Source organism: Rutidosis leptorrhynchoides, chromosome 11, assembly GCF_046630445.1.
Source record: "Rutidosis leptorrhynchoides isolate AG116_Rl617_1_P2 chromosome 11, CSIRO_AGI_Rlap_v1, whole genome shotgun sequence".
NCBI lineage: Eukaryota > Viridiplantae > Streptophyta > Magnoliopsida > Asterales > Asteraceae > Rutidosis > Rutidosis leptorrhynchoides.
The window spans coordinates 145929118-145956034 of record NC_092343.1 but is presented as its reverse complement, the minus strand read 5'-3'; the positions used below and the strand labels follow the sequence as shown (position 1 = coordinate 145956034).

General features: G+C 33.7%; 1 protein-coding gene across 1 annotated transcript; it reads right to left on the bottom strand.

Annotated features, from left to right (window-relative positions):
* Positions 1-1135: 1135 nt before the first annotated feature.
* Positions 1136-21989, bottom strand: LOC139875037 (TMV resistance protein N-like). The gene is made up of 7 exons (XM_071862417.1): positions 21881-21989; positions 17969-18142; positions 15420-15607; positions 2983-3014; positions 1398-2505; positions 1179-1289; positions 1136-1141 (listed from the first exon to the last, which is right to left on the bottom strand). Exons 1-7 carry the CDS (start codon positions 21987-21989, stop codon positions 1136-1138), a joined length of 1728 nt encoding a protein of 575 aa, XP_071718518.1.
* Between the last annotated feature and the right edge of the window lie 4928 nt (positions 21990-26917).

Below are 26917 nucleotides of genomic sequence, written 5' to 3'. Positions count from 1 at the left end.
CTCTGATTCCGCAATATATCTATATCTATTATAAGTTTCAATGTGTCTTGTTTTAGTGAACTCTAAATTAGTCCACCCCAAATTACGTAATACAGCTTCCTCGACACCTGCCATAGGTTGGATTTTGACCACACCATCGATTTCAATGGATGAAGAAGCTAGTGGACGCAAATTCATATTTAACTTCAGTTGACACAATTCTGGATGAAATGACATTTTCCGTAGCAGATTAGTGTTACTGTTGGAATGACGGTACGCCAACAATCTTAAGGTACATGGAGGATGTTCGATTGATGTCAGCATATCACACTTATTCATATCAAGTCTCTCTAGGTTTGGAAGGGTTCTCACACAATTGGGCATCGAAACTATTGGATTACCGTTCAAGATTAAATCCTTCAACAGGGATAGGCAACTCCAGTTGATGGGAAAGTCTTCGCATGACAAATTATTATTTGAAAGCGCCAAAATTACTAATGAGCTTGAAAAATACAACTCGCTGAAACCGAAATCCCTCGAAATAGCCTCGACAGTGCCAGAGGAAGATGGCCGTTGTAACTTCAGGTCAATTAAGCTATCATTGACCTTCTTCAATGTCTTAAATGGAATCTCATTCGTATTACACCCATCCAGGTATAGTGTTTTGACATTTTTGAAGATGTCGATATTTGTTAGAAGCTTTCTACACTTGTTGCAGTCACGGAGATCGACAAAAGAAAGTTGATGACATTGCTCAATTGTTTCACAAACCTCAACCAAACTCGTGCATTTTTCAAGAATTAACATCTCGAGTGCAGGGAATTCACAAAAACCACCAAGAGTATGAAGCTGAAAACAGTGGCCCAGATCAAGAATCTTCAAACATCCAAGCAACCTGTTATCTTTTGAGTACGATTCACTCACCTGTTCAAATGGTGTAATTATCAGTATACGACTCAGCATCTATCTAAGAACAATTAAAATTGAAGTGGATCGATCAATCTACCTTTTGCTTGTCTCCAGGTCGTAGCATGTTATTAGAAGAGACATCAAAAGATTTGATATTGCTATAACGCAATGAGAGGTGAACTAGCTTCTTCATTGGTAATTCAGAAGGCATAGACTCTAAAGGGGGAAAAATACAAGCACAACTCTATTAAATCTGTTGGAAAGTTCTCATAAGAGCCTTTGAGGATAACATGTGTGAGTATTAGTATCTTCAGATTATCCATGTTACAAAATGCATCTGTTTCCAGCTCAAGTAATGATCCAAGCGGGCCAATGCAGAGACCTTTAATATTTCTAGTACCCTAATAAGAAAAAAAAAAATGCAGCAAATATTAAGAATTATAAGAAAATAGTATATAAATAAAACTATAAGTATTTTTACTAATTGACAAGACAGTTTGTTCACATACAGTCTTTTTTTTCAACACGTCGATTGAGTCCTCATTACCCCATAAAAAACTACGCTCCCATGGATTCTCAGATTCAAGATCTACAACATATTTTCCCATCTCTTGAATTAATGAATGCATATGAAACTCGCCATTCCTTCCAATACGAAGAAGACATCTGTCGATGAGATGTTCAATCCCAGTGCTAGTGTTTAAATTACATTCATGTAGCACGGTTTCTGCAAAACCTCTATCCATCCCAACAAAAAGGCATGCAATATACTTAAACAATTCCTTGTCATTTTTGGACTCCAAAGATTCAAAGCTCATTTTCAAGATATTATTTACACGGGAAACATGTCCCTCGGGTCCTTTTTTTAGTTCTTTTATGCAGCTTTCCCAATAAGAAAGATCTCGATTATATAGATTACTGCCCAAAACTTTGAGAGCCAATGGATGTCCTTGACAATACTTCAAAATATCCTCTGAAACCACTTTATAGCCATCTTTAAGCTCTTCACAATTGAACGCATGATGACACAAAAGCTTTAGTGATGCGTCGTTACATAAGTGTTCAAGTGGGTACTTTTTATGTCTGTATTCAGCTTTCGCTTTGCATAGTTCACACCTCTCTGTCAACGACATGTTCCTGGTCGTTATAATGATTTTGCTTCCTTGATTAAAACCCTTGTTTCCCAGTAAAGCGTCCAACTGCTCTATACTATCAATATCGTCAAGAACTATCAACACTTTATTAGAGGCTACAGAAACATCATGAACTTGAATTGAACTTGCTTTTGAAATATCATTACAAAGTTGATTTTTTAAATCAAGCAATCCCTTAATATTTCCATCACACTTCCTACTAATATCTTCAACGATGCTGCTTGTATCGAACTCGCGACAATATGAGTCATATATATATTTGGCTAAGGTTGACTTTCCAATCCCACCCATACCATATATACTAAGAATGTCGACTGTATGTGATGATCCATCTTTCAACCATGAACTGACGTATTCAATTGCATCTTCCTTTCCAATAAGTAGTGGTAAACTAGTCCTTACGGGTACACGTATTCTTTTGGAAAGTTCTTTAACAATTTCTTTGATGAACTCAGTCTCCAGCCTGAAAATTAATTTTGCATAGAGAACCTTGGATTATTTATTTTTTTATTTTGGCGAAAAAAAAAACTTTATTACTAAACCAAGAACAACAACCACCATACAAATATAACCGATCTAAGAAAATTAAAACATAACTCATACAAAACAACCTTTGATGAGATCGTATACATTTAGCAGGATATTAAATGGTAGTAGTAATGAATCAGTGGTTAATTTTCATATAGTGTATTTAAATTCGGTCATTCGGTGGTAAGTTCATTGGATGCATCGAACATCCAACATCCATCATACTGAATTTGGATATTTCAATTACTCAAATAAGATCTTACAAACTTGGACTGTATATAAAAAAAAAATTGTACTATTTATACAGTATATAGTAAACTAAAAATCCTGATTATCCAGCACACAAAGTTGATCAGGATTGTCAACCTCATCAATTGTATTCAAAAAAATGGAGAAAAAAAAAGTAGTTTACCTGCCCTTTACATCCAAGCCAGTTAAATCTTCCTTTCATTGATGTGATTTCAGGAATGCCTAGATATGCTAAATTCTTGAAAGATCTAATCTCAAATAGAAAGAAAATGGAAGAACTCTCGGCTGTTACTATGAATGCTAATTGTTCAGCAGTGCTGTTGAATAAGATACCAGAAAAACTATCTGATCCAGGAAGTTTCACAATTCCATGTTTTCTGGGTAGTCTTAGTTCAATAGAAGCATTGACAGACTTAGGTGCTAGTATAAATCTAATGCCGTATTCACTATACGCTAAACTAGACCTTGGAGAATTGAAACCAACCAGAATAAGCATACAACTAGCCGATAGATCAATAAAATATCCTAGAGGGATAATGGAGAACATGCTAGTTAAAGTTGGTACTTTAGTATTTCCAGTAGATTTTGTTGTTTTGGACATGGAAGAAGATTCTCAAGTTCCTCTCATATTAGGAAGACCATTCTTAAACACGGCTAAAGCAATGATAGACGTGTTCGGTAAGAAATTGACCCTAAGTATAGAGGATGAGAGTGTTACCTTTTCAGTTGATAGAGCAATGCAACAACCGCAATCTGCAGATGATACATGTTATTATATTCAAACTATAGATGCACATGCAGAATTATTAGAAGAATTTCCAGAATTACAAGGAACAGGAGATTGTTCTTTAGGAGAAGGTAATGAGCCAATTGATGAAGCTGAAATGTTAGCTACACTTATAGCTAATGGATATGAACCAACAACAGAAGAAATTCAAATGCTAAAAGAAGAAGACAGATATCGATATAAATCATCGATAGAAGAACCACCGAAATTAGAGTTAAAGCCACTTCCAAACCATTTGGAATACGCTTATTTACATGGTGAATCTGAATTACCTGTAATAATATCATCTTCTCTTACTGAAAATGAGAAATCACAACTCATTTCTATGTTGAAAGCTCATAAACCAGCCATTGCATGGAAGATTCATGATATTAAAGGAATAAGTCCTTCGTATTGCACACATAAAATCCTTATGGAAGAAGGTCATAAAACGTATGTGCAACGCCAACGAAGACTAAATCCTAATATGCAAGATGTAGTTAAGAAAGAGATTATTAAACTGCTAGATGCAGGTTTAATTTATCCAATCTCTGATAGTCCATGGGTAAGCCCAGTTCAATGCGTGCCTAAGAAGGGTGGCATGACTGTCATTACAAATGAGAAAAATGAGCTATTCCTACTAGGACTGTAACAGGATGGCGTGTGTGTATTGATTATAGAAAATTAAATGACGCCACCAGAAAAGATCACTTTCCCTTACCTTTCATAGATCAAATGTTGGAAAGATTAGCCGGAAATAGTTACTATTGTTTTCTAGATGGATTTTCCGGATATTTTCAAATTCCAATAGCACCCGAGGACCAAGAGAAAACCACATTCACGTGCCCTTATGGTACTTTTGCTTACAAACGCATGCCATTTGGACTTTGCAATGCCCCTGCAACCTTTCAAAGGTGTATGATGGCGATTTTTCATGACATGATAGAAGAATGCATGGAAGTTTTCATGGATGACTTTTCAGTCTTCGGTGATACATTTGAATCATGTCTAGCTAATCTTGAACGAATGCTTATTAGATGCGAACAATCAAATCTAGTACTTAATTGGGAGAAATGCCATTTCATGGTTAAAGAAGGCATCGTTCTTGGACATAAAATTTCAAAAGAAGGAATTGAAGTGGATAGAGCTAAAGTAGATGTAATTGCTAAACTTCCACATCCCACCAATGTTAGAGGAGTTAGGAGTTTTCTAGGGCATGCCGGTTTTTACCGACGTTTCATAAAAGATTTTTCTAAAATTGCCACTCCTATGAATAAACTCCTAGAAAAGGATGCTCCATTCATCTTTTCAGATGAGTGTATCAAATCTTTTAATATTCTTAAAGAGAAACTCACTAATGCGCCAATCATGATAACACCAAATTGGAATCTACCATTTGAACTAATGTGCGATGCAAGTGATTTTGCAATGGGAGCCGTTTTAGGACAAAGGATTGAAAAACGATTTCAACCTATATATTATGCTAGTAAGACGTTACAAGGAGCACAAACGAACTATACAACTACTGAAAAAGAACTCCTTGCTATTGTCTTTGCTTTTGACAAATTTCGATCATATCTCGTTCTAGCAAAAACGGTGGTCTATACCGACCATTCTGCTCTTAGATACCTATTTTCAAAACAAGATGCTAAACCAAGATTAATCCGTTGGATCTTACTCTTACAAGAGTTTGATATTGAAATCCGAGATAAAAGAGGAGCAGAAAATCTCGCCGCTGATCATCTTTCTCGTCTTGAAAATCCTGAGTTAGAAGTTCTAAATGAATCGGCCATACAAGACAACTTTCCTGATGAATATCTATTGAAGATAGATTATAAAGAAATTCCATGGTTTGCAGACTATGCAAACTACTTAGTTTGTGGATTCCTTGAAAAAGGATTATCGTACCAAAGACGAAAGAAATTCTTCAGTGATATAAAACACTATTTTTGGGAAGATCCACATCTGTTTAAAAGTTGTCCCGATGGAATAATACGCCGATGTGTATTTGGAGATGAAGCTAGTAAAATTTTAAACCATTGTCACACAGGACCAACAGGAGGGCATTATGGGCCTCAACTAACAGCAAGAAAAGTTTATGATGCTGGATTCTATTGGCCTACAATTTACAAAGACGCACACCTTCTTTGCAAATCATGTGATGCTTGTCAAAGGGCCGGAAAAATAAGTCAACGTGATGAAATGCCACAAAATGTCATACAAGTATGTGAAGTATTTGACATTTGAGGTATTGACTTTATGGGTCCATTTCCAAAATCTCATAATAATCTCTATATTCTCGTAGCCATTGATTATGTATCTAAATGGGCGGAAGCACAAGCTCTCACAACTAACGATGCACGAGTTGTAGTCAACTTTTTAAAATGTCTTTTTGCAAGGTTTGGAACACCGAAAGCTTTAATAAGTGATCGGGGTACTCATTTCTGTAATAATCAACTTGAGAACGTTCTTAAAAGATATGGAGTAACTCATAAAATCTCCACCGCATATCATCCACAAACAAGTGGACAAGTTGAAAATACCAACCGAGCTTTAAAACGTATTCTAGAGAAAACCGTAGGATCAAATCCGAAGGAATGGTCCATTAAATTGGAGGATGCACTCTGGGCTTTTAGAACAGCCTACAAAACTCCAATTGGAACCACACCTTTTAGACTTGTTTATGGAAAAGCATGTCATCTTCCAGTAGAAATTGAACACAAAGCATTTTGGGCTTTGAAGACATGTAATCTTGATTTACATGAAGCTGGACGTCTACGATTAAGTCAACTAAACGAATTAGAAGAATTAAGACATGAAGCATACGAAAATTCGTTAATCTATAAAGAAAGAACGAAGAAATGGCATGATAAAAGAATCAGAAGTTCAAAAGAATTTAAGGAAGGAGACAGAGTTCTTCTTTTCAATTCACGATTCAAGCTATTTCCTGGAAAATTGAAATCAAGATGGTCTGGACCATTCATAGTCAAAAGAGTTTTCCCATACGGAACGATAGAATTGATAAATTCAAATGGGATTGAATCTAAAGTTAATGGTCACAGAGTTAAACATTACATACATGGTCCGATGGAAGTCGACAACGAAGTTAATCACAATTTCGACACCACAGCTAACTAAGTGTGGGGAGAATCAAGTCTTTAAAGGATAATATGTATTTCTGTTAGAGTTAGATTGTCTGTTTTCGTGTAGTTCTCGAAAATGGAACCCGAATGGTCTTTCCCTAGCAGACCCTAAAGAACTAGTCTTCTCCCCCCATTCTGAATTTTTTTTTTTTTTTAGGTTTTTACAAAATGAAGACTGCCTGTGAACTAAACCATGGTCTAATGCTACACGCTTTGATCACTAAACGTAATAATGACATACTACCGAGTGAAATAGTATCAGTAATCAGAGAAAGAATGGACGGAGTTAGAAAAGAATCCAGATGCGAAGATAATAAGTTACAATTTGGTAAAGGAAAATCAAAATCCGCAGCGAAAAGAAGAGCACGACACCTAGAAAGATGTCACAAATGCGGAAAATGGTCACAAGGAGGTAAATGTTCAAATAATCAAACCTATTCAAACACCGAATTTGTTACTTTATGCAGAGACGGACCGTTCATATGTTTAGAAGAAAAGACACTGAATGCTCGAGGTTACGCCTATGTAGCTATGGAAAACCAATTAAACTGACTATCTTATGAATGGGATAGATCATATAACTAAGAAATCTATTTCACAGGTATGTTTGTACAGTTTTTATTTTTATTTTTATTTTTAACCTTTTGATAATAAACGCTAATTTGTTCGCTATAAAGTATTAAATTGGTATTGAATAAAATTAGGTTTGGCGACCGAAATTGTTGATATCATCCAAAAATTTATTACATCACTGCGAAATTTAACGTTTATTCTTAAGGTATAAATATCTTTAATCAATCAACCCAAAATATTTCAAAAATTCGTCATGAGTTAAATTAGGTTTTGGAACCGAAATTACTTTACCGAAAAGAGGGGCGCATATTTTTGATAATATTTGATTGATTAAAGTGGGATAAAAAGCCAAAAAGATTTTTAATTTTATTTTTACCATGTTTTTAAAATTAATATTTAAATCTTAAATTAATATTGTAAACTTTATAAAATCAATATATTTAAAATTGTAAATATTTGAAAAATTAATATAAGTTTGGTGTGAATTTATAATATGAATTTTTAAATTAAGTTTGGTGTGATTTTTTTATATTAATTTTGAATTTTATATTTAAATTGTGTGAATTTAAAAACAAAAATTTACTTTATCTCATTAAGTTAAAAATATGATTTTTAAAATTCGTCGTAAGTTGAAGACTAGGTCTTTGAACCGAAATTGCTTTACCCAAGAGAGGGACGAGAACTTTTATTATCATTATTTTTAATCTTATTGAATTAAAGTATGCCAAAAACATTAAAAAAACCCCAAAAATCTTAGCTTTTAAAACAATCGCTACAAAAAGACAAATTTTAAAATTTTATCGAAGGACGGACTAGGACATCGATCCGAAACGACCTCGTCCTAAATAACAAGGGAAACAAAATTTTAAAATTAATTACTTAATTGTTTTAATTAGTATAAGTTAAAAAAAAAAAATACCAAACTCCGCGACTCGCGGAGTTTGAAGGGTCCAAACACCGCGAGTCGCGGGAGGACCAAAATACAGAAAAAAATATAAACGCAAAAACTGATCAGTCCACACCCCAAAAACAGAAAACACTGCGAAATACTCCGAAAAAACACCCAAAAACACCCCCAAAATCACAATTTTTAACCGTTAATCATCAAATCATTTACTAAAATCATGTTGAGAAGGATGCTATCAAGGAATTACTCAAGAAAAACGGTAAATTTCTACACCTAAACACCATTTAATCCGAAATTAGTGTTCTTGAGCAATTTTTTCCCCAATTTGATTTTGATGCTTTTTAGTGTAATTAGGCTTAAATTGTTTATGTATTATGCTTGTATAACCTAGATTGATGCTGTTTAACATGATTAGAAGCCTTAAACTTCAAATTTTGAGTAATCTAGGGTTTGTGTTCTTGAGCAAATTTGGGGCTTTTTGATATAAACAGGTTATGGCCGATTTTTGTCATGAATTGTTGCTAAATTAAGTAGTGTAACATGTTTAGGTAGTTAAATGATCCAAACATTGAGCCTAAACATGATTTTGAGAATTAAAGTGGACTTTTTCAAGTCTAAAAATTCATGAACTTGATTTTAGAGAGATAATGCCATTTGAAACTTGTTTAATTGCTAGTAATGATTATTTTGACATGTTATTTGAGTTGAATGCTTATGAACTTGGCGAACATTTTCGTATATGCTTATTTGAAAAAGTGTAGATTTGATAAAAATGTGAAAATGAGCTTAAGTTTGATATAAATTGATCATGTCATTGTAATTATTTTGATTGATTATTTTGCTGACACTAATGCATATTTGGATGCACAAAAATTGTGTTTGATGTGTTTTGCAGACTGAAAGGGGTGAATCTTCATCCCAAGCCCGCAATGCTCCTGTTGAGAATGCGGAACAACAGGAGGTGGATAACTACTACAAGCAAGATATACCTCATCCAGTCATGACATTTTCTGATATACACTTGAAAGAATTGCACCCGAACCTGAGATTTGACAGACTTTGGATAGATTATCCAAAATATCAAAGGGGTTTGCATACTCTTCATTCTAAGGTTGTTGAGGTACCTAGAGTCATAGAATGGGGACCATTAGAAGCTTTAGAATTGGCCGGGCCAATTAGGGAATTACTTGCACAGAGGTATGGTAATTCTACTTTTAATGACTGGGTACGTTTATTCACCATGCGTAGACCTGTATATAAAGTATGGTGTGAAGAATTGTTGTGTAGTATAGAATTAAATGATCGGGTAGCTAGTTTAACCGATCGATCTTTTATTAGATTTTTGTTAGGAGGTTCGATGCGCCACATGTCTTTACTAGACATGGCTCAGGCTTTACGTATATATACGCCTGCAGAGTTAGCATCTGCCGATTGTAGAGGGTTGATACTAAATGGTAGAAAGATAGATGAAAATTTTGATACACACGGTGTGTGGAGTCAAATGACAAGCCATCACCGTTTCAAAGGGGGAAATTACTCTTATTTGGATATAGATAGAGCTGAATTAAGAGTGATTCATAGGTTTTTAGCTAATTTGATTACACAAAGAGGTAAGAACAAGGAAAAGGTAAATGAACAGGATTTGTTTTACCATATGTGTATTCGAGACCCACAAAGCGCTGTAAGTATACCTTATTGTGTGGGTTATTATTTATCAGCTATGGTTAGGGGGATGAGACCGCATAGCATAATAGGAGGTGGTATTTTTATTACTTTGATTGCTGAATATCTCGGTGTGGATATAAGTCGGGGGGGATTATTAGTAGAAGAACCAGAACCCCGCGATACTATAGGTTTAAATGTATACCATGGTGCGAAAGTTTTGAAGAGGCGAAATAACGCCGCAGTACAATACCATGGTAGACATCCACAGGTTGAGAGAAACCAACAGTAAGGTAATGTAGGAGGGGAAATGAGATGCAAGAAATGCAAAGGTTTATAGCTGCACAGGAGTACGAAAATGCTAGACAGAGAGCATTTGAAGATTGGCAAGTTCATCAAAACCAAATCATAGCTCATTGCCAACATATAGGTAGAAACTATATTCCTACACCAAAACCCATATTCCCTCACTGGTCTATAGAGATGCAACCACCATATCCTACGTATAACCCTGCCGAAGCATTCTATAGCACCTATGGTTATGCTTGGAACCCCTATTGGTATCAATATCATCCCTAGTCTACTTAGTTTTATTTATTTTGTAATTTGTAATATTGATACGTTTAATACTTATGTTAATATTGTAATAGTTTTTATAATTTCCTAACTTTTATTCTTAGATTTTAATAATTTTTGAATGTGGGGTAATATACCAAACTTCAAAAATATGTATATATGTTTGCAGTTTATCTTATGTACACAACAGGGTAAAACAACGCATTTTCAAAGACTGGCATTAAGTTCAGCAAAAGCAACTAATTTTGACGACAAGATGCAAAATATATGTGAAATAACAACAAGACGGAATGAACAAATGATGTGCACCATTTATCATTCAGCAAACAAACGCCAATATATTTGGAAACTTTGGTAAAAATTTAATCATTTTCACACAAATCACCCTCAATAATTTAAATTGTTACTGATTTCTTGCAAATGAGGGCATTGCAAGATCTTAAGTGTGGGAAGGGGTTAAATTGTTTCGGACTTTAAAATTTTTACTTTATTGGTTACCATTAGAAATACTAGTAAAGCAGTAGTTGTATTAGAATCTAGTGCTCTCTGATAATAAAGAACAGCCCTAGTCTTATATACTGACTACCCAATTCTAGTAAAATTTTTCAAAATATTCAATTAAATGAACTCAAAATCATGTTTATACATATTTATGAACAATAAAACTAGGTTTTAACACCGAAATTATTGTTACCTCAGAAAGGACATAAATTGAGAAACAAACCAAAATGTTAAAATTCATTTAAAATGGAATAGAGGACGATAAAAAGGAAAATAAAAGCCAAGTGTGGGAAAATTTACCAAGTTATCTTAAACATATGTCACATATATCTGTAACAAATAACTGAAAATACTTTTGCTTTGAACTAAACTAAAAAGTTTTACCTGATTTACTGTAAGAAAGATGGATCTACACGATAAATCAATTCCATCATTAAAAGGAAGTAAAGTCTTCCGAAAAAGACACGCGCTTCTTGATTTAGGTCATGAAGTTGTCGTCCAGACCAGCTGTAGGTTGACGAAAAATCTAGAAAAGTCATCACTAAAATCAGCAGGAAATCCACGGACCTCAGCATTAAACAGGGTCGCCAAGTGGTCAGATTTATCCTAACCATGAGAAGGATTTATCTCGTACAATGGGGGGCACCATGCAAATTAGCTGGATAAGACTAATAAATCAGATCCCCAGAAAGGATAATCTCCTTAAAAGATCAAAAATCAGCTTTTAAGCCTGATATTACTCAATCCTTGAGATTGACCTTAAAGATTGAGAATTACAAACTCATGGAATTCAATGATATCTAAACTCGAGCTTGAACGAGAAAATATTTTGATCAAAATTACAAACCGATTTGTTTTCTGAAAACCCTATTTTCAATGCGTTCATTACCATTGAACGTAAAATCCTAGGAATTCACCTGGAATTCATTAGGTCACCTGAACCAAATCGGGTGTCAACCGTAAGAACGGTGGTTGCATAGCATGGTCAAAGACAGGACCTTGTGCAGACCGAAAAATCATAAGGGTGAGCTTTACTATTGCTCCTACCAAGGATAGTAATTGCGTCCGACACGTTATAGACCATAATTAAAAGCATGTCAGGGGACATTGCCTTAGCAGTTACTTGTTCAATGCTTTCCTTTACAACCAGACGGTAGTTTACCGAAAGGTAATATACGGGATAAGTAAACTGGACGTGTTGCTTTCCAAATACAAGGTTAGCAAGTGGGTGACACAAAACCATAAGTTTTGAGCTAAAATTTTCAAATCTGAAACCCACCAAACCCACAAAAATATTTTGCAAACACCGGTAAAGGGTTATTCCGGAAAACTTATCTAGGGTAAAAACTAGATTTAATTTTCAAAAGATCAAATGTTTTCATAAAGATCCAATTTCCTTAATGGATCCAAAATTTTTATAGTCATGTGGGACTGTAAACCATATCGTTACTACCATTGTTTATACCGCCATATAGAAATCACTGATGTACAAAGTGTGAAGAATAAAGAAGTGATTCTAGTATTTCAAGACGATATTGCTTGAGGACAAGCAACGCTCAAGTGTGGGAATATTTGATAATGCTAAAAACGAACATATATTTCATAGCATTATTCTTCAAGAAAGACAAGCTTTTAGTTGCAATTGTTCTATTTACAAGTGATATTCGTTTAAATAATAAAAGGTGAAGACAAAAGACAGATTCGATGAATTGAAGACGCAAACGACCAAAAAGCTCAAAAGTACAAAAGACAATCAAAGAGGTTCCAATTATTGATAAGAAACGTCTCGAAATTACAAGAGTACAAGATTCAAAACGCAAAGTACAAGATATTAAATTGTACGCAAGGACGTTCAAAAATCCGGAACCGGGACCAGAGTCAACTCTCAACGATCGACGCAACGGACTAAAAATTACAAGTCAACTATGTACATAAATATAATATAATATTTAAATAATTCTTATAATTATTTATATATTATATAAATATTTAAAACCGTCGGTAAACAAAGAGCCAAACTCGTGTGAGCTGTAAAAGCAAACTCCGCGACTCGCGGAGTTTGAAGGCCAAAAGGGCAGCGAGTCGCGGAGCCCCAAGTTTTGAAACTCCCTATAAAGCCAACCGAATTCTGATCATTTTTATCATCTTTTTTTCCTTCTTCTCTCAATATATACGTAATATATATATTTATATTTTAATTTTAATTTTAATTATAATCCTAATAATAAGGGTATGTTAGCGAATGTTGTAAGGGTGTAAGTCGAAATTCTGTCCGTGTAACGCTACGCTATTTTTAATCATTGAAAGTTATGTTCAACCTTTTTATATTAATGTCTCGTAGCTAAGTTATTATTATGCTTATTTAAAACGAAGTAATCATGATGTTGGGCTAATTACTAAAATTGGGTAATTGGGCTTTGTACCATAATTGGGGTTTGGATAAAAGAACGACACTTGTGGAAATTAGACTATGGGCTATTAATGGGTTTTATATTAACTAAACAATACCTTGTTAATTTAATATACAAACTTATAATTCGACGTATTTATATATAACCACATACGCTTGACTGGGTACGGTGGGCGGGATATCTATAAATACCAATAATTATTCATTTTACCGGATACGGAACTGGATTAATAGATAATAGACTTGTTGAAACAGGGGTGAATTAAATTCAAGGGTAATTGGTGTAATTGTTAACAAAGTAGTAAAACCTTGGTTTACACGCAGTCGATAACCTGGTGTATTCATTAAACAAAGTATTAAAACCTTGTTACAATTCGAATCCCCAATTAGTTGGAATATTTGACTTCGGGAATAAGAATAATTTGACGAAGGCTTTCGCTCTTTATATTTATGACTGATGAACTATCATGGACAAAATCCATATGGACATATTAAATAATCCAGGACAAAGGACAATTAACCCATGGGCATAAAACTAAAATCAACACGTCAAACATCATGATTACGGAAGTTTAAATAAGCATAATTCTTTTATTTCATATTTAATTTCCTTTATTTTATATTTAATTGCACTTCTAATTATCGCATTTTTATTTATTGTTATTGTATTTAATTGCACTTTTAATTATCGTACTTTTTAATTATCGCAAGTTTATTTTATCGCACTTTTATTATTCGCAATTTCATTATCGTTATTTACTTTACGCTTTAATTTAAGTCTTGTATTTATTTTTAATATTTTACATTTGGTTTTAACTGCGACTAAAGTTTTAAAATCGACAAACCGGTCATTAAACGGTAAAAACCCCCCATTATAATAATAATATTACTTATATATATATATTTGTATTTTTATAAAAGTAAACTAATATAGCGTTAAGCTTTGTTTAAAAAGATTCCCTGTGGAACTAACCGGACTTACTAAAAACTACACTACTGTACGATTAGGTACACTGCCTATAAGTGTTGTAGCAAGGTTTAAGTATATCCATTCTCTAAATAAATAAATATCTTGTGTAAAAATGTATCGTATTTAAAAGTATTTCCTGCTAAAATTTAATAGTATTTTATACCCCTTAGCTTTGACATCATTATTGTTATCATTATTAATATCATTTAATATCATTGAAACTAGTAGTAAAATTATAATTTTTATTATTAATATTATAATTAGTATTATTATTAGTAATACGAATAATATTATTATTACCATTTTTATAGTTAATGTTATTATTATTATCTAATAATATTATAACTATTATTAGCATAATTATTATTAGTTTCTTGATCATTTCTAATATAATTAATTGTATTAATATTATTATACTTATGCATTATTTAATTATTAATAATATTAAAAATAAATTATATATATATATAAAACCTAGGTATAAACGCGTGTAATAGCAGATATGTATATCACTATCTATCTGATGGGGATAACAACAAAATTTCTTTTACTCTTCTTTATTTCTGGTTACCCGTGACTATATGTCACCTTCTTTTATAAATTGACTGGAGATATTAACAGATGTATTATTCGACCCTTTATCCTCAATCACTCAATTACACACTCTAAATCATTTACAGCAGCTATTAGACTTCCGGTTACAAACACCATCTAGCCACTCAAACGGCCACAACCATATCTATCTCTTTTCTTTTCTTCTTGTCCTTCCTGCTATCCGAGAACTATCACTCGCATCATCATCAACCCATGAAGAAACCTGCAACCGCTGCTATTTCCGTCTCTATCGCGAATCAACCCACTCCCTCACCTTTGTAAACACCATCGACCACAAACCCTCGAACACCACCATAACCACCTTTTGTTACTATATGAATAAGCTTCGGTATCGTTTGATAAACACCACCTTCGACAATCATCATGAACCATGAACCATCTTCTCTCTCTTACTCTCTCTTCTTGAATCATAAACATGAACTACCTTCAAGATCAACCGTAGCGCCACCACCATTTGATTTACTTTTCTATAACAACCATCTTCGTCACCCCATGATCCCTGCTACTGCTACGTTTGTGAATCTGTTTTTCTCGATTACCTTCAATTACGTTCAACAAGAACAAAACCCATAAACCTCCACCACCACGAAACCCTAATCGTACTTGCTGAAACCGCTGCCTTGTTTTCACCTTCTGATACGTCGAGCAGCAACAACAGTGAGGAACTACAACGATGATGAAGACTCAAACGATGACAATGAGATGATTAGCTATTACAACAAATGGGTGTGATATTGTGGCCGACAATCACACCTCACTCATTTGTTTTTATCAAAGTTTCAAAAAGCAATTAACCCCACTTGTTTAAAAAAAAAAAAGAGAAAACCTAATACTATATTAACGATTGATATTAAAGTGTCGGTTAAATCATTTGAAGTTAATAGGGTCTATTTAGGAGTTTAATCAGTCCATCAATCCAAAAATCGATCGGGCTTAGTAATTAAACTTATGGGCTAATGTTGGGTCGAATTCTTTGGGCCGAGATCGAATTATACCAATTGATGAATCAAAAATCGGGCTTATACTTTGCTGGTGAACTGTGAGGTTAAAATGATAAAGAGGATGAGGATATAAGTTATATGTTTTTTTAATCGATCCTAAAACAGAAATGAATAAGGGGAGTAGTGGTTAAGGGTGTTGATTCTAACCAAGAGATCTCAAGTTCGAGCCCGGTCTCTGATGAATTTCTTTTATATAAAAAAAAAGCCTATTTTGGAAAGGTAGTTTTATTATGTTATTTTATTATTATTATGATTATTATCTTTAGTATTATTAACATCATTATTAGTAAAAATATTATTATAGATATTATAGATATTATAGTTATTATTATTATTATTATTACTATTATTAAAAGAACCATTATTTTTTTGAAATTATCATTTTTATTAAAAACTACATTTTTATTTTCATTAAAATTATTAGTACTATCTTTATCATCAATATTAAAATTATCATTATTATTATTATTATTAGAATTATCAAAATTTTATCATAATTAGTATTATTTTTATCGTTATTGTTAAAATTTTCTATATAAAAATATATTTATTATGAGTTATACTAATATTACATAATATTATGTTCTAATTAATATAATATTAAAACATTAATTAAATTATATATATCAAATAAGTATCATAACAAAATATATAAATTTGCTCAAATACGATTATGTGTATTAATAAATATACAAATGATATAGGTTCGTGAATCCGAGGCCAACCTTATACGTGATTAGTGGTGTTATATGTATTTTTACTACAAAATACAGTATGGTGAGTATATAGTCCCTTTTTAAACTCTAAATATTTTGGAATGAGAATACATGCATTTTATGATTTACGTTATGGACACAAGTGATCAAAAATAAATTATATGTTGAGTTGTACCATGGCATATTTCTTTATACTTGGTAGCTGATATTTACATGAGGAATGTAAACGCGAATCCTGTTGATAGATCTATCGGGCCTGACAACCCCAACCGGGCTGGACGACCATTTTTCAACGGTTGCACAGTACTTCGTTTCTGTGTACTACACTTGGTACGGTGTAGCGATTATTTAAGAATATGCTGCGATGATTTAAATGTTAAGTATGGTTACCAAGTGCTCAACTACTTTTACATACACTTGCGAGTGTATTATGTTTAAATATATGAAATCTTGTGGTCCATAGTTATAACGCTGCTAGCAATAAAACCTATATCTCACCAACTTTATGTTGACGTTTTAAAGCATGTTATTCTCAGGTACGAATTAAGTCTTCCGCTGTGCATTAGCTCATACTAAAGACATTACTTGATGTCGATCATCGCGATGGAACCAAATGTTGATGACTTCGTCCAGGAGGATTAGGACGGGTTGTTAAAGTTGGTATCAGAGCGGTGGTCTTAGCGAACCAGGTCTTCCATTAGTGTGTCTAACTGGTAGTTGTTAGGATACATTAGTGAGTCTGGACTTTGACCGTGTCTACATGTCAAAAAGTTTTGCTTATCATTTCTAGTCGGAAACCATCTGCTTATCATCCTTAGGGAATTGCCTGCTTATCATTCTTAAGTCTAGACACGTCTTACTGCATTTAGTGCATCGATAGTGTATAGACAAAATTCATATCTTAACGCATCTGTAGATTTGCCTGATATATGCCGTAAATTCTTCTGTAGTCTACAAAATCTTTAGTATTATATATAGATATTCTATGAAGTTAGAATATCATTCTATATTCGAAAATTATTTCACATCGAAGATCCCTTCCATTCATCAAATTGCCCTCTTAGCAAAGAACCTGAAGCACTTACCGACGAACCTATTCGAAACACCATTTTCTCGCTCATTTCTGGAGTATCTCGTTACGATTATATACTATCCCATATTTCGAATCTTGTTCATTCGATCGTTCCAACCGTCAATCATCCCGATATAACAGAAGAAGTCAACGAGCTTCACGTTCGAGTAGTGGCTTTGGAGAATCTGGTGCAAAGGATACAAACACCACCAGCAGCACCGGCAGCATAACCAGAACCGCCAGTAACATCAACATCGTAATCTTCGGTACCAGCATCTTTACCAGCATCAATGGCATCACCATCATCAACGCCGACAGTACCCTTATCACCCCAAACCACAACCATGTCGTAAACCTCAACATCACAATATGTACCTCGGATATCAGCATCACACGTCCCAATATCACCGTCTGTACTTCGAATATGATCTTCGTTTTACATATCATTCTATATCGATTATCCTCGTTGTACGTATCGTTCTACTTCATTTATCTTCGTTCGACATGACGATTATGTAATCTCTGATGTTTTAGAGATTATGTAATCAAGTATTAACAATAAATCAAATGAGTTTAATATCTTGTTGACTCATTAAATCTATGATTACATCTGAAGAAAATATATATGCAGGTATATTTTCATAAAGATTGTAATTAAAAATCCTCTTGAACAAACTATTAATAATGAAAAATATTTTAACGGGTAGGTAGTACCCGAGGAATATTTAGATTTGACAATAATAAGTTACACTGAACATTCTCCGAATCTGATTCAACGGACATTTGTTATTCTATTTACAACCACCGTTATACGTATCCGTTCACCACAAAATAACCATTTCTGTTCGAATTTCATATTTGGATTTTGACCTATCAGAATCCAACAAGTGGCATAACGAAGAAAACATTGGACAAAATAAAAAGTGTTAGAAACAAACGAATTAACTAATTGAAATATTGTTAGGAATCTACGCTAACTGTTCCTAGCAAACTGTTCCTGGCTAACATTTAATTTATCGCAATTTACATTCTCGCAATTTTATTTCTGCACTTTACATACCGTCGGGACACATGTACAACAATACGTCGGATTAATTCTGAGACAACACGTTGTATAATGGGTCATGATATATATTTATTTATTTTACGCACTTTAAATAACGGGACACGTATGCAAGGTTTCGACTTATCATATTGACCCATCTATATATATATTTCGGAACAACCGTAGACACTCTATATGTGAATGTGGGAGTTGGCTATACAGGGTCGGAGTTGATTCCAAAATATATATATACTTTGAGTTGTGATCAATACTGAGACCGGTACACGGGTCACGATAAGTATTAATTAATTCGAATGTTATATATTAAATTATATATATATTATTGAGCTATCGGACTATTGGACAATTGGACTATTGGACTGCTAACTTTGGACAATTAAAATGAATTAAAATATCGATTATAACATATGAAACTAAACAATTCTTCAAGCTTGCCACTTGAATTCGTCTTAAACCTCATTTGCACCCCGACGATTACAATCCACGTTCAAATATATCATGATTCTTAAAAACACCTCGATCGAGAAGTTGAACCAGCCGCACCTCGTCGACGGAAGAAAGATTTATGCATACAGTTATGCACCTGAAAAACTTTCGAAACCGAAGATATAGTTAAAACGTATCCGCGTCGAATTCCTTATCATTCATTAGCAGAAACAACTTTACAATTCCTTTTCAAAGTAACCAATTTTGTTACAGCTCCACTTCGACTTCTCAGAAAGACTAGCCTTATTATAATCTCTATATATATACGATATCCTTTCGCCGTCGTTACCGAAGAACCTTTTATATTCCACGACATCATCAGCAGATGTACCAGCAGATCATCATTCCTTTGGCGAAATCAGCAATCAGTATTCCTAAAATCTCGTAGAACTTCTCCAGTTATACCTACAACGTGTATCCCTAAGAATTTCATACTCCAAAAGTGAAGTTCTGAAAAACATCTTGAACTACAGATAATTCTTGAAATGTTGATGAAGCAGCAAAAACTGTAAACGACTTTAACAGTCAAAAGTGTGACAATAAAATACAGTGAGTTGGTAAAGCTCATAAAAAGAGAAGGAAAATGGATTGAGCCAAGTATGAAAGAGGTTGTGAATAAATCACAAAGAATGGAACCTGCCATCAAAGAATCCAAACGATTCAGTGCCTGCTGAAACCGTTAGTAAGAACCCTACTCCTTATTCTAAACCTTTCCAGAAGATATTCATCATCATCATCTTATCTTAGATATTATAAGATATCTTCATATCTTCCGTTATACATATTCTCCATATTACTGGAGATATTTTCACAACTATTCTTATCTGGGATCATTTATCTCTCCGTAACATCTGCGTTACAACATAAAAGAAACTGTGTTAGTTTCTAAGTTCTAAAACCTTCGAGTTTAAAATAGGAATGTTCTGAAGCAGTGTTGGGAACTGATGCATGAATTAGTATAATATAATGAAACTTGATCAACTTCATTATATTACAGTAAGTCGTGTTGAGTTTCTAATGGAATGTGATGATTCACAGTACCATCATCATGTGCCATGTTACACGACTCTTACATTCTATCCAATCTCCAAACATATTAAGAACATATCATCTTGATAGTCCTATCTTTCCAGGATATTCTGGTAATTTGACAAATCAAAATCATGCCATTACCATTTCTTTCTGAAAGCATTAGCTATGTTCATTTCAAATTTCATATCTAAGAATTCCGGACCATTGCTCGCCTGACTTGAGGACGGGTAGGAGAAACGAAGGGATAGATTTATAGTTAAATATCCGACAGAGAAATCGAAACAGATTGCCGCATTAAATCAAAGAAGATCCTGATTTTCTAAATCGCCGAAACACCAAATCTTACTACGCAAGATTTTCTTTAAATCCCGAAAGTCAATAGTAACTAAATCATCGGTTGAAACGAATATATTTACTCATTTCACTCTTTTGTGATAGCTTCACTCGTACGCTTCACATGATCGAATCGTTCTATCTAAATCTTTCAATAATGATAAAACTCCATTATTACCTCATCTTTGTCATGAAGACATTCTTATTGTTATCTATGACGACCTCTATCAAATTTCAGGGACGAAATTTCTTTAACGGGTAGGTACTGTAATGACCCGGAAATTTCCGATCAAATTTAAACTCTAATCTCTATATGTATCCGACACGATAAGAAAAAACCTTAATGTTGAGTCTAGAAAGCTTGAAATCTATATTCGGATAATCAGTTACCCTTTGACCTTCAACTATTTTCGACAATTCACGAACTATTAGGTGCAAGTAAATATATATATATTTAATAAAAAAAAATTATTATATAACATATTATGTGATTATTAAGTATGACATAATTAGTAATAATAAGTTAAAATGTAATTGTTATTGTTATCATTATTAATATCATTTAATATCATTGAAATTAGTAGTAAAATTATAATTTTTATTATTAATATTATAATTAGTATTATTATTAGTAATACGAATAATATTATTATTACCATTTTTATAGTTATTATTATCTAATAATATTATTATTATCTAATAATATTATAACTATTATTAGCATAATTATTATTAGTTTCTTGATCATTTCTAATATAATTAATTGTATTAATATTATTATACTTATGTATTATTTAATTATTAATAATATTAAAAATAAATTATATATATATAAAACCTAGGTATAAACGCGTGTAATAGCAGATATGTATATCACTATCTATCTGATGGGGATAACAACAAAATTTCTTTTACTCTTCTTTATTTCTGGTTACCCGTGACTATATGTCACCTTCTTTTATAAATTGACTGGAGATATTAACAGATGTATTATTCGACCCTTTATCCTCAATCACTCAATTACACACTCTAAATCATTTACTGCAGCTATTAGACTTCCGGTTACAAACACCATCTAGCCACTCAAACGGCCACAACCATATCTATCTCTTTTCTTTTCTTCTTGTCTTTCCTGCTATCCGAGAACTATCACTCGCATCATCATCAACCCATGAAGAAACCTGCAACCGCTGCTATTTCTGTCTCTATCGCGAATCAACCCACTCCCTCACCTTTGTAAACACCATCGACCACAAACCCTCGAACACCACCATAACCACCTTTTGTTACTATATGAATAAGCTTCGGTATCGTTTGATAAACACCACCTTCGACAATCATCATGAACCATGAACCATCTTCTCTCTCTTACTCTCTCTTCTTGAATCATAAACATGAACTACCTTCAAGATCAACCGTAGTGCCACCACCATTTGATTTACTTTTCTATAACAACCATCTTCGTCACCCCATGATCCCTGCTACTGCTACGTTTGTGAATCTGTTTTTCTCGATTACCTTCAATTACGTTCAACAAGAACAAAACCCATAAACCTCCACCACCACGAAACCCTAATCGTACTTGCTGAAACCGCTGCCTTGTTTTCACCTTCTGATACGTCGAGCAGCAACAACAGTGAGGAACTACAACGATGATGAAGACTCAAACGATGACAATGAGATGATTAGCTATTACAACAAATGGGTGTGATATTGTGGCCGACAATCACACCTCACTCATTTGTTTTTATCAAAGTTTCAAAAAGCAATTAACCCCACTTGTTTTAAAAAAAAAAAAAAGAGAGAAAACCTAATACTATATTAACGATTGATATCAAAGTGTCGGTTAAATCATTTGAAGTTAATAGGGTCTATTTAGGAGTTTAATCAGTCCATCAATCCAAAAATCGATCGGGCTTAGTAATTAAACTTATGGGCTAATGTTGGGTCGAATTCTTTGGGCCGAGATCGAATTATACCAATTGATGAATCAAAAATCGGGCTTATACTTTGCTGGTGAACTGTGAGGTTAAAATGATAAAGAGGATGAGGATATAAGTTATATGTTTTTTTTAATCGATCCTAAAACAGAAATGAATAAGGGGAGTAGTGGTTAAGGGTGTTGATTCTAACCAAGAGATCTCAAGTTCGAGCCCGGTCTCTGATGAATTTCTTTTATATAAAAAAAAAAAAAGCCTATTTTGGAAAGGTAGTTTTATTATGTTATTTTATTATTATTATGATTATTATCTTTAGTATTATTAACATCATTATTAGTAAAAATATTATTATAGATATTATAGATATTATAGTTATTATTATTATTATTATTATTACTATTATTAAATTATTATTATTATTACTATTATTAAAAGAACCATTATTTTTTTTGAAATTATCATTTTTATTAAAAACTACATTTTTATTTTCATTAAAATTATTAGTACTATCTTTATCATCAATATTAAAATTATCATTATTATTATTATTAGAATTATCAAAATTTTATCATAATTAGTATTATTTTTATCGTTATTGTTAAAATTTTCTATATAAAAATATATTTATTATGAGTTATACTAATATTACATAATATTATGTTCTAATTAATATAATATTAAAACATTAATTAAATTATATATATCAAATAAGTATCATAACAAAATATATAAATTTGCTCAAATACGATTATGTGTATTAATAAATATACAAATGATATAGGTTCGTGAATCCGATGCCAACCTTATACGTGATTAGTGGTGTTATATGTATTTTTACTACAAAATACAGTATGGTGAGTATATAGTCCCTTTTTAAACTCTAAATATTTTGGGATGAGAATACATGCATTTTATGATTTACGTTATGGACACAAGTGATCAAAAATAAATTATATGTTGAGTTGTACCATGGCATATTTCTTTATATTTGGTAGCTAATATTTACATGAGGAATGTAAACGCGAATCCTGTTGATAGATCTATCGGGCCTGACAACCCCAACCGGGCTGGACGACCAGTTTTCAACGGTTGCATAGTACTTCGTTTCTGTATACTACACTTGGTACGGTGTAGCGATTATTTAAGAATATGCTGCGATGATTTAAATGTTAAGTATGGTTACCAAGTGCTCAACTACTTTTACATACACTTGCGAGTGTATTATGTTTAAATATATGAAATCTTGTGGTCCATAGTTATAACGCTGCTAGCAATAAAACCTATATCTCACCAACTTTATGTTGACGTTTTAAAGCATGTTATTCTCAGGTACGAATTAAGTCTTCCGCTGTGCATTAGCTCATACTAAAGACATTACTTGATGTCGATCATCGCGATGGAACCAAATGTTGATGACTTCGTCCAGGAGGATTAGGACGGGTTGTTAAATGATTGTTACAAATTTGTAGTTGACTACAAAAGATATGCTAGACCACAAGAACCAGTTACTCCAAATTCCAGGATCGAAGCTACTTTGGGGCTGTGAAGAGTTGGCAAATCTATCTACAACCAACAATTGTTTTTGTTCCAATTGAACCAATACTGAAACCTGAATAGTAACAACACATTCACAAACCTGGCACAACTTTAGCAGGCTCTTCTTTTGCATCTGCAGCATAAGCATACTTTTGGCCCTTATACATAACCAACTGTGGCTGTTTGGGTGCATACTCATTCCCATCGAGTAAATTAATATAAAACCCAATTACATCACCTTCAACTTATCCTTCATCCCCATACTTCTCCCTCAAAGCTTTATGCACTTTACTCCCATCAATATCTCTCTGCCCGTAACTATTCCCATCGTATCCAACTGGCGCCTGCAAATCGCCCTTTTCAGTCGACCACCCAAGTCTAGTATGCCATGTATCACCTATACTCACAACCTTAATTTCAAAATACCAAGCTTCATCCATCACACCTCTAGCAGCCCTAACCATTCTATACCCTTTACAGCTCCCTTCACTTAACCTATCTTCACTCAATTCCACTTTCTCCGCCTTATAAACTTTTGATAAACAAATTTTGATATATGCAATATCATCACAACTCTAGTACCTGTGAATCGGTGCAATTAAAACAGAATCCTGTGTTTGAGCAGTAGCAGTTGTGGTACTTTTGTTCCTCCTTTTCCCCTTTCATGATGCAGGTGTCAACCACACACCGTTAGATTCCTTCTTCTTCTTCCTCTTCCTCTTCCTCTTCCTCTTCCTCTCAACAACAAACAAGTCAACAAGATCACCTTGCGATTTCTTTATATTTCTATTTTTTTACTTTGTTTTAATTTCTTTCCGACACAAAAGCTGTTAGTCGTCACAAACACACAACAAGTTTTGGTCATAAAATCTTTCTTTGTTCAAATTTTTTGTATTCTTATCCGTTCCTAATCGGCGTGGGATGAGCCCCCTAGCTTGACTAGGTTTCATATCCTGAAGAAAAAAAAATAAAAAAAACACACTTTTTTGCAGCATTGAAGAACATTGGTACTGTCGACAAAGTTGTCTGCTCAAGTTCTGCTCAATCCTTAGGTAAAGCAAGCCACGACGTAGAAAAAAAGAATCAACAACAACAACAATACCCAATCCCGCACATGCGAGGTATGGGGGAGGTGAGATGTAGACAATCCTTCCTCTACCGTAGAGTAAGAGAGAAGTCGTTTCTTTAACCCTGAGTCGAGGCCCATAGGAAGAGAAAGTCATCCCCTCTCTACTCCAGGGCAGAGAGATTGCTTCCGTGAGAACCTTCGGCAAAAAAAAAAAATTTAAATAAATAAACTGAAAAAAAAGAAACTCCGTGAAAATGGTTTAATCAAATTTCCATGGGTTTTAAAGGCTGCCTGAAAATCAATTTAGGCTCAAAGATGCTAGGTGGAAGTTGTTGCAAAAGCAAAGAGCCAAACACCCGTGACAAACCAAACACCACTCATGCACCTTTACGGTAGACATCCCCGAAGCCACACGACTAAAGGAAACCAACCAAGCTCACGAGCAAAGAGAGTCGTCCTTAGCCATAATAGCCCCAAGATGCGCGCGCGCGCACACACACACACACACACACATACATATTCGTACATACACACATACACAAACCTATATACATGCCTACATACATTCGTACACAAACGTACCTACATACATACATACATACACACATACATACATACCATGCACACCTACATAAGCATACCATGCACACGCACGCACGCACGCACGCATGCACGCACGCACACACACACACACATACATACATACAAAAGCATATACATACATGCAAAAACATACATACCTACATCCATATACGTTGATACATACCAAGTCAACCATAAATCTACATCATACATACATAGAACACTTAGAAAGAAGATACATAAGCATACGTCCATCTTTGTATAACTGCATACATATGCATACCTACAAACATAAACATAAATACATACATTCCAAAACCTACATATGTAAAGTTTTCTGCTCTTTTTATCTTTTCTTCATCGATCGAGATTGGGTTAGTGTTGCCGAAGATCATTTCGAGATCTTCGAACATATTTAAGGGTACGAAAGAAGAATCAAATCAGTCAAGTTCCATGGGCCCAAAACATGGAGCTGACATTGAAATCTGAAATCATCTTCAGAGAAATAATTAAAGCTCTTCTTGAGTAAACTAAATTTGGTTGTTTCACACCTTTGGCCAATTTGATTCGTTGGAGAGATAAACCGGTGGCTGGTTAGTAAAGTCAAGTTTTTGGCCTTATCTTGCGCTTGAACAGTTGAGCGGCCGCCAGCCCTTCCGTGCAGATTCAATCGGACGACGAATTCTTGCACCAGTGATTTCGTATCCGGTCAAAATCTTGGAATAAAATCCAGTTGGAAAAGGAAATCGAATTAGAGATAAGCTCTCGCAAGAATTGTATGGGAGTCGTCCTCAGAGAGACTTCCCGAATGACCGTAGTTACGGAAAAGGAAACGCAGTCAAGCAAGACACAACGATATTAGCGAAGTCAGTCTACTCGGTGCAATAAATGAGGAAAAAAACTCTTTAATTTTTTTATTAATATTAATTGGTTTGTTTCAGTCCGAAGTTTCACGATTTCGCCGTTCGGACTGCAGAGAAGTGTTAGATAATATGTTGTGGCCCAAATCAATTGTGGGCTTAGGGTCCATTAGTGCTACTAAGGTTTATTAGGGTTGCTATGTATCTATAAATATTGCATGAATAATAAATCATAACATACGGGTTTTATTGTCTAACATAAATGACCTCAAAAGTTTATGC

Excerpts from the sequence above, each read along its gene's own strand:
- LOC139875037 (XM_071862417.1), bottom strand. The coding sequence starts at position 21,989 with ATGATTGTCGAAGGTGGTGTTTATCAAACGATACCGAAGCTTATTCAT. Across the intron at positions 18,143-21,880 it reads GGTCGATGGTGTTTACAAAG|ACGGTGATATTGGGACGTGT; the intron begins GTGAGGGAGTGG and ends TTCGAAGTACAG. Across the intron at positions 3,015-15,419 it reads ATCATGGGGTGACGAAGATG|GAAGATTTAACTGGCTTGGA; the intron begins GTTGTTATAGAA and ends CATCAATGAAAG.